The 9,864-nt window shown below is 41.6% G+C and overlaps 1 protein-coding gene across 3 annotated transcripts in view; it reads right to left on the bottom strand.

The window, feature by feature from the left end:
* Positions 1–127: 127 nt before the first annotated feature.
* The window catches only part of TMC5 (transmembrane channel like 5), a 52,670-nt gene continuing 42,933 nt past the window's right edge, over positions 128–9,864 (bottom strand). For 2 of the 3 annotated variants that reach the window (XM_070761142.1, XM_070761141.1), the window contains exons 21-24: positions 7,051–7,134; positions 4,951–5,055; positions 3,121–3,157; positions 128–458 (exon numbers count right to left, since the gene is read on the bottom strand). In XM_070761142.1, coding sequence (XP_070617243.1) covers positions 343–458; positions 3,121–3,157; positions 4,951–5,055; positions 7,051–7,134 — 342 coding nt within the window. In that variant the 3' untranslated portion in view covers positions 128–342. The remainder of the gene's footprint in view (positions 459–3,120; positions 3,158–4,950; positions 5,056–7,050; positions 7,135–9,864) is intronic. The other variant, XM_070761143.1, reaches the window with a different exon arrangement.

Below are 9,864 nucleotides of genomic sequence, written 5' to 3'. Positions count from 1 at the left end.
TAACGTAGCCTGTTTCCTCAAATGTACAATAAGTTTTGGTGAAATCTGGAGAGAGGTTCTTGTCATAAGGAAATAGTATGGTGTCCTCATTTTCTGAAGTCACAATACAGTAAAACTGCATCAAATGTAAAAGTGCCCAGCAATTATTTATTTAAAAATTCTCATTTTTATAAGAATTCTGATAGTTCCTACAAATACCTTATTTAATTAACTTAATTTAATTTATTCGATGTTGCCCAATCCCAATGGAATTCAGGGCGGCTTACAACAATATATTTGTGCAAATAGCAAAATTGCAGATAAAAAGTGCTTGGTGGGATGTGTGTATTATTACTTCATTCTTTAGTTCCACTTCAAGCTTTCTTCATCTTCCATTTCCCATTCAGCCTCTTGTCTGGCTCTCAAAGCCAAAGCCAAGGCATCAGATGCTCCAGCATTCCGGGTTATTTCATCAGCCTCTGTTAGAAGCAAAAGGAAGAAACCTGATGTACTGTAGTTCAGAATAACAGAATTGGAAGGGACCTTGGAGGTCTTCTAGTCCAACCCCTTGCTCAGGCAGGAGACCTTAACGCCATTTCAGACAAACGGGTTATCCAATCTCTTCTTAAAAACCTCCAGTGATAAGAGCACCCACAACTTCTGAAAGCAAGTAGTTCCACTGATAAATCATTCCCACTGTCAGGAAATTCATCCTTAGTTCTAGGATGCTTCTCTCCTGGATCAAACTCAAACTCAACCCAGACAAGACGGAGTGGCTGTGGGTCTTGCCTCCCAAGGACAATTCCATCTGTCCGTCCATTACCCTGGGGGGGGGGGGATTACTGACCCCCTCAGACAGGGTTCGCAACTTGGGCATCCTCCTCGATCCACAGCTGACATTGGAACATCTTTCGGCTGTGGCGAGGGGGGCGTTTGCCCAGGTTCGCCTGGTGCACCAGTTGCGGCCCTATTTGGACAGGGAGTCACTGCTCACAGTCACTCATGCCCTCATCACTTCGAGGTTCGATTACTGCAATGCTCTCTACATGGGGCTACCTTTGAAAAGTGTTCAGAAACTTCAGATCGTGCAGAATGCAGCTGCGAGAGCCATCGTGGGGCTTCCAAGATTTGCCCATGTTTCCTCAACACCCCATGGCTTGCATTGGCTGCCGATCAGTTTCCGGTCACAATTTCAAAGTGTTGGTCATGACCTTTAAAGCCCTACATGGCTTTGGACCAGACTACCTCCGGAACCGCCTGCTACTGCACGAATCCCAGCGACCGATAAGGTCCCACAGAGTTGGCCTTCTCCGGGTCCCATCGACTAAACAATGTCGTTTGGCGGGCCCCAGGGGAAGAGCCTTCTCTGTGGCAGCCCTGGCACTCTGGAACCAACTCCCCCCGGAAATTAGAATTGCCCCCACCCTCCCTGTCTTTCGTAAACTACTCAAGACTCATTTATACCGCCAGGCATGGGGGAGTTGAGATATTCCTTCCCCCTAGGCCATTACAAGTTATGCATGGTGTGTCTGTGTGTATGTTTGGTTTTATAATAAGGGTTTTTAGTTGTTTATTATTGGATTGTCACATGCTGTTTTTATCGTTGTTAGCCGCCCCGAGTCTACAGAGAGGGGCGGCATACAAATCCAATAAATTATTATTATTATTATTATTATTATTATTATTATTATTATTATCAGTATCCATCTATTGATTCTTGTCTTGACCTTTGGTGTTTGGAGAATAGGTTGACCTTCCTCAACTTTGTGGTAGTGTATCCATGTTCCTAATAGTCCCTTCTCCCAAAGCATACCAAAATGTCACCCCAATTGAGCACCTAATTCTCCTGTTCCAGATGTCTATGCATTTATGTGGTCACATGGTCAGTGAAATAACCCTGCTTTCTAAAGAGGTTGATTTATTTATTTTTTTACATCTGAGGATGTGGGGAAGCCAGGATCTCTACCATCAAACTTTGGTTTTGCCACCAAATTTCAAAGGCACAATTTGGAATGCTCTGGGGTTTATCTCAACTCTTATAGAAGGCTACATGAGTAAGGTTTCTTCTTCCCAACCCGCAAACTGTTGTGGTTAGCTCTGGCCCAGCTCCTGCCCCAAGGACTGTGGATGTGGGGGAGACATCCCCATGCTGCAGGCCTGTTTTGCCCCCGGTGGAATCTGTTGATGAAGGCTCCTCTGACCAAGACGACATGAGTGACAGGGAGGAGGAGAGTGTGGCAGACAGCTCAGAAGGAGATCAATTATCTAGCTCCTCCTTGGATTCAGAACAAGAGTTAATGATGCAGCCAAGCATGCGGAGAGCGATGCATAGGCAGCAACAACTGAGAGATGATTATCAAAGAAAATGAGGCCACCTGTGGTTGGGTGGGGCTGTGGTCATTAGTGAGGCTGCTATAAATAGCAGCCTGTGGGTTTGGCCATTGTGGAGGATTATCTGATCATTGTGTTTCGTGCCTGCTTTACTGACTTTGACCTTTTGTGTGCTGATTTTTCCCCGCTCTGAAACTCAACCAGAGCAAATGTGTTTCACTTTGTGAAAGAAGAAGGACTGTGAATTGCCTCACAGCTGCAAGCGAAGTATCACAGAACTGATAAGGGACTTGTACAAATTACCAGTTTGTTTGGAGACGAGTGCTCTTGGCTATAACAGAAGAGGGCTTGGTTGAAGTGACTTTTCATTATAAAGAACATTGTTTTGAATTTTCAAACGTGTGTGTGTCTGAAATTGTATCTATGCATTTTTGGGAGGATTCTATCAGAGAGCCCGACAGAACACAAGCCAAGTACCAAGAGAAGTTTTGTTGACTTGGGACTTCCTTCCAACTTCTTTCTACACATCTGATTGTGTCACTTCTCCTTCCAAACAAAAGTAAAGACGAATCTTGCGTCATGCAGAGTGACCAAGTTCCTTTTTCCTAACCATGTTTTGACGTTCTAATCCAGCCCGTGGTCATAATACTAGCACTAACCACAGTTTACTTAACTTTTTGAGCTAAGCAGCACCAAGATCATGCATGCTTTCAATTTAGCATGTCAAATTTAGCTTTTGATGAAGAAGGCCCCAAATACCGATTGTGTAGCACACTAATATAGCTGTTCTACCTAACACTTAGTACTTACCAGGATTAAAGGTGGCCATTGCAGGGTGTCGCGCAGACTGAAAAGGAGATAATCATAAACTTTGATTAATAATACAGACCACTGTTCTAAACATTATACTGATGTAATTTATCAAACATCTGATGTTTATTCTGGTAGTATTCATTTCATACTACTAATTTAAATACTGCTAATAAAAAACCAGTGTTAGTAACGTATCTTTCTGCCCTAGTGGAAATTAGCTTAGCCTCTCTACTTTTCCTTAGAATCAAATCCATGATGGGGCTTATTGTTTTCATTGTACTTCCACATACACTGAGCACTTTCCATGCCAAAACCTACATCAATTATTTGACTAGCTCGGTGTTTCCCAACCTTGGCAACTTGAAGATATCTGGACTTCAACTCCCAGAATTCCCCAGCCAGCGAATGCTGGGTGGGGAATTCTGGGAGTTGAAGTCCAGATATCTTCAAGTTGCCACGGTTGGGAAACACTGGACTAACTAATCAGTTAAAAGAATGAGGCTATTCAGGCAACTAAGACAATTATCACAACTGTTGAGCAATTTGGAGGAACAAAGGTTAAAGCATTTACATAGCAGCCGCGAGAGCCATCGCGGGGCTTCCAAGATTCGCCCACGTTTCTTCAACACTCCGTGGCTTCCACTGGCTGCCGATCAGTTTCCGGTCACAATTCAAAGTGCTGGTCATCACCTTTAAAGCCCTACATGACATTGGACCAGATTACCTCCGGAACCGCCTGCTACCGCACGAATCCCAGTGACCGATAAGGTCCCACAGAGTTGGCCTTCTCCGGGTCCCGTTGACTATACAATGCCGTTTGGTGGGCCCCAGGAGAAGAGCCTTCTCTGTGGGGGCCCCGGCCCTCTGGAACCAACTCCCCCCCGGAGATTAGAACTGCCCCCATCCTTCCTGTCTTTCGTAAACTACTTAAGACTCACTTATACCGCCAGGCATGGGGGAGTTGAGGCACTTTTCCCCCAGGCTATTTTTTATACTTTGTTTTATGTTTGGTATAAATGTTGCTGTTTGGTTTTTAAGTAATGATAGGGTTTTATATGCTTTTAATATTAGATTTGTTCCACTGTTATATTGTTTTTATTGCTGTTGTGAGCCGCCCCGAGTCTTCGGAGAGGGGCGGCATACAAATCAAATCAAATCAAATCAAATCACAACACATCACATCACATCACATCAAGAAAGAAAGAAAGAAAGAAAGAAAGAAAGAAAGAAAGAAAGAAAGAAAGAAAGAAAGAAAGAAAGAAAGAAAGCATATGGCAATACATAAAGACACAAATTCTCATTAAAAAATATCCCCTAAACTTTCTGCTATCCTGAAAAAGGAAGAAGATCAGAAGAATTCTAGAGTCCACCTCCACTCAAAGGTCCCTGTCTTGTAAACTTCATTTCTTCTTATGTTCCCTCCCTGGCTTGTTGCCTTTCTCAATCTTGCTCTTTGCATGGGTTGGCAACATGGCTATGGGGTGAAAATTAAGGAAGTTGTGGTCCAACCCATCTAGAAAGTATCAAACCGAAGAAGGCTGGGGCAAGAACAATCAGAAGCCCAGTGTTGTGGAGAAATGAAGTTTGCATCTGATGGAGACGCTGCTGAGGACATTGATGGTTTAACCATCTTCAGAGAGCTATCCTTCTGATGATCATTTCTATCTTCTCCAAACATCAACGTAATGAAACCCAGATGTGTCAAAACAATAGGGTTGATGAAGTATAAAAGGAGGTGAAGTCCAATCTATCTAGAGGGCAGCATGGAAGAGTTAGCAACTATAATTTGAATGCTCACACCACACACCCAACTGCACCTGTTATTACCTCTGTAGTAGACACACTATCTTCGGTCCATAAAAAGGGTTCCGTGGAGTTGGGCATCAAAACAGAGTTTTGCTCTGCAGGCAGCTGGTCCAGAGACAAGTCCCTCTGGAAGTTCAATCAAAATTCGGCTTACTTTTTGTTCTTGACTAGCGTTGCGTGTGGCCAATCATATACCCACCCACAACTTCTCGTAACAAATTTATTGCGGTCATACAACCTTCACCAAGGTCACGCAAAGCATGCTACAAACTCTCTTTCGCAGGCCTGAGACCTTGTTTTAGCAAAACAATTCAGAGACAAACTCGGCTTCAGAGAGAACCAATCATAGTCTATTTCCAAACTCTGCTTCCAGGTAATCTAACCACAGCATGCTGACAGTGTTAACGGAAGTTTTCTGTTTGCCCCAAAGAGCCTGTTGTAATAACCATCTTGTTTATCAAGGCCTAAATATCTTTGGTCCATAAAAAAGCTGCATCATGTTTCTTTCTTTCAAGTAGATGGTTTGAATTCCTCTTGGAATGTATAATACACCAACTTTATCCCCAGATGTGAATTATTTGGTCTGGGCTTAGACTCATATCTGCTCAAGCTATTTAGCTTCTAAATTTCAAGACTCAGATAAATCCAGGCACAACAGATGCAGTCAACTTAGCTGGTCAACTAAGGCATTCTTCCCTAAATCCACAACTACTTAAACACAGTAATGGTCACCCCAATCTTTTTTTTTTAGATTAAAATCATATTGGAACAATTCAATCACAAATTTTCCCAGCCCTCTTCCCTCAAACTTTATGTAGGTTCGCTTCTTGGGTTAGTTAGAAATCCAGCAATTTCCCACTGCTTAAATAATAATAATAATAATAATAACAACAACAACAACAACAACAACAACAACGAGTTGGAAGGGACCTTCGAGGTCTTCTAGTCCAACCCCCTGCTTAGGCAGGAGACCATACACTACTTCAGACAGATGGTTATCCAACATCTTCTTAAAACCTTCCAGTGTTGGAGCATTCACAACTTCTGGAGGCAAGCGGTTCCAACGATTAATTATTCTAACTGTCAGGAAATTTCTCCTTAGTTCTAAGTTGCTTCTCTCCTTGTTCAGTTTCCACCCATTGCTTCTTGTTCTACCCTCAGGTGCTTTGGAGACTAGGTTGAGTCCCTCTTCTTTGTGGCAGCCCCTGAGATATTAGAACACTGCTATCCTGTCCTCCCTGGTCCTTCTTTTCATTAAACTAGCCCTGCCCAATTCCTGCCACCATTCTTCATATGTTTTAGCCTCTAGTCCCCCAATCATCTTTGTTGCTCTTCTCTGCAATTTTTCTACAGTCTCAACATCTTTTTTGCATTAAGGACAGCGCAAGTAAAATTTTAGGTATACCTAGAACTGCAGAGAAGATTATTATTTCCAACCAAAAGATTCAAAGACAAAATATGAATATATACATATGTTCTCGCCCCACTTCCTCCCAACAGTTGGTTGGGCGGGCCCCAGGGGAAGAGCCTTCTCTGTGGCGGCCCCGACTCTCTGGAACCAGCTCCCCCCAGAGAATAGAACTGCCCCTACCCTCCTTGCCTTTCGTAAACTCCTTAAAACCCACCTTTGTCGTCAGGCATGGGGGAACTGAGATATCTCCCCCGGGCCTATACAATTTATGTATGGTATGCTTGTATGTATGTCTGTTTAATAATGGGGTTTTTAAATATTTTAAATTGTAAATTATTAGATTTGTCATGAACTGTTTTTATTGTGCTGTGAGCCGCCCCAAGTCTACGGAAAGGGGCGGCATACAAATCAAATCAATAAATGAATGAATGAATGAATGAATGAATGAATGAATGAATGCATGAATGCATGAATGCATGAATGAATAAATAAATAAATTTCCAATCTGCTGTTTCCCAGATAAAAATGAATAGTTGGGATCACTTCACACATGCTAAGCTATTTCAGAGTTTGCTTGATAATAGGCTTAGATGTTAAGCATGTTGGGGTACTCCATTGTGCTTTTTCAGCAAACCATTATTCAGCAACCAGCATATGCAATGGAATGGATGATACACCCGGTCTTCAAAGGTTAAATCTGTAAAACTCACCTGTGGCTGCCTTCTCAAAGAGGGCAACTTTGAAGCTTGTAGCGCATGTAATTTCTTCAGTAGAAACACTTTATCCTTGCCTGCCTATAAAAATCAAGAAACATTCAAATAAGAAGGGTTGGTGGGTTAGATGAATTAATTTGATATTTCAACAAGGGGACACAATCTGAAGTTAGTTGGGGGAAAGATCAAAAGCAACATGAGAAAATATTATTTTACTGAAAGAGTAGTAGATCCTTGGAACAAACTTCCAGCAGACGTGGTAGATAAATCCACAGTAAGTGAATTTAAACATGCCTGGGATAAACATATATCCATCCTAAGATAAAATACAGGAAATAGTATAAGGGCAGACTAGATGGACCATGAGGTCTTTTTCTGCCGTCAGACTTCTATGTTTCTATGTTTCACTTTAGAAAATTAGCAGCAATGGTCAAAGGCTTTTCTTGAACACTAACTCTTCTTTGCTTTATTAATTAAATACATTTCTACGACACTGCAGTCAAAAATGCTCTTGGTGGCTTACACTGACTCCTAAGCTTTCACAATATAATTTAAAATTCAAATAAAACTTCATAAATAATGGTAAAAACCACCCTACCTCAAAACAAGAAGTATAATTAAAAAATAACATTATAGATACTGTGTATTGCAATCTGTTCTACATAGCAAATACATACGTATCTTAGATCAAGATGTTAGAAAGGCTTCCAACCCAAAATTAAAACTTTCCTGAGTTTAGTTTTGAGCCATGGTGGCGCAGTGGTTGCAATGCAGTATTGCAGGCTAATTCTGCCAACTGCCAGTAGTTTATTTCTCACCAGCTCAAGGTTGACTCAGTCTTTCATCCTTCCTAGGTCGGTAAAATGAGGACCCACATTGTTTGGGGCAATATGCTGACTCTGTAAACTGCTTAGAAAGGGATGTAAAGCGTTTAAAGTGGTATATACGCCTAAGTAGAGCCGGAGTGGCGCAGCAGGTAGAGTGCTGTACTGCAGGCCACTGAAGCTGACTGTAGATCTGTAGGTCAGCGGTTCAAATCTCATCACCGGCTCAAGGTTGACTCAGCCTTCCATCCTTCTGAGGTGGGTAAAATGAGGACCCGGATTGTGGGAGCAATAGGCTGGCTCTGTTCAAAAGTGCTATTTCTAACATGTTGTAAGCCGCCCTGAGTCTAAAGAGAAGGGCGGCATAAAAATTGAATTAAATAAATAAGTGCTATTGCCGAGAGGACACCGTCTAGCCCTGTGATCCTCAAAGAATGATCTGTAGATCACTGTGATCTACATTTTTTTTACCTTCACTGGTCAAGATCTGGAGGACAGAAGGAAAAGGGGAGACATGATCGAAACATTTAAATATGTTAAAGGGTTAAATAAGGTTCCGGAGGGAAGTGTTTTTAATAGGAAAGTGAACACAAGAACAAGGGGACACAATCTGAAGTTAGTTGGGGGAAAGATCAAAAGCAACATGAGAAAATATTATTTTACTGAAAGAGTAGTAGATCCTTGGAACAAACTTCCAGCAGACGTGGTTGGTAAATCATCAGTAACTGAATTTAAACATTCCTGGGATAAACATATATCTATTGTAAGATAAAATACAGGAAATAGTATAAGGGCAGACTAGATGGACCATGAGGTCTTTTTCTGCCATCAGTCTTCTATGTTTCTATGTTCCTACTTGTTGCCTTAGAGCTTCCCGCAAGTGATCAACACATATTAATATTTGATTACATGTTTAGTATTAAACATACAATCAGTTTAAAGACATTTTTAAAGGGAGGAAATGAAAAGGAATAAACATATGCAACTGAAGGATTATTTTAGTTGCCAAAAAAAAAGCCCTAAACTTACATGTTCTTAAAGATAAAAACGTAGGAAGAAGGTCTTTGTTAACTGGGTGATCTTTGGAATTTGCAAAGTTTTATATTTAGTGACTCTAGTTGCAGAAATTGTGAGAAACATCGGTCTAGTCTCTGCTGAAGACTCTCAATGATAAAACACACACCACACCCCTTTATAGAAGCAGCTACAGTGGTAAAATCTCTCAAAGTGTTTCTCCTGATATTCAACAATGAGCTACCTGTAGAAGATGACCAGGTTGACCATGTGGGAGGGGTCAAGCATGTCATCAGTCCCTTCACGCCCGCAAAAGATCTAAATCCAACCCCTTTGAATTCCTTTCTATTCTTATCCCCTGCTAACTTCCTTCGACCGTTAGTAATTCAGATTCTTGTTAAGCTTACAATAAATCTTTATACCTATTTGAACTGCCTGGGACTCCTAATTTCCCTGGTATTTGACACTACCCTCCTGTAATTTAAACCAGTTTGACTAGATCCCACTGTCTAGAGCAGTGATTTTCAACCTTTTTTGAGCCGCGGCACATTTTTTACATTTACAAAACCACGGGGCACATTGAGGGGGGAGGGGGGGTGCTAAAAAAAGTTTGGACAAAAAAATCCTCTCTCTTCCTCCCTTTCGCTCTATTTCTCTCTCCCTCTTTCTCTCCCTTCCTCTTTTTTCCTCTCTTCCTTCTTTCTTCTTTTTTGCTCTCTTTCTCTCTCCCTACCTCCCTGTCTTTCTCTCTCTCTCTCTCTTGCTTTCTTTCTTTCTTGCTCCCTCTCTTGCTTTCTTTCTCTCTTGTTCTCTTTCTCTCTTGCTTTCTTTCTCTCTTGCTCTTTCTTTCGTTCTCTTGTTTTCTTTCTCTCTTGTTCTCTTTCTCTCTTGCTTTCTTTCTCTCTCTCTTTCTTTCTTTCTCTCTTTCTCTCTTGCTCTTTCTTTCTCTCTTGCTCTTTCTTTCTTTCTCTTG

This window comes from Erythrolamprus reginae, chromosome 9 (assembly GCF_031021105.1).
Source record: "Erythrolamprus reginae isolate rEryReg1 chromosome 9, rEryReg1.hap1, whole genome shotgun sequence".
Lineage (NCBI taxonomy): Eukaryota > Metazoa > Chordata > Lepidosauria > Squamata > Dipsadidae > Erythrolamprus > Erythrolamprus reginae.
The sequence above is the reverse complement of the archived record's forward strand: the minus strand, read 5'-3'. Positions and strand labels throughout refer to the sequence as shown.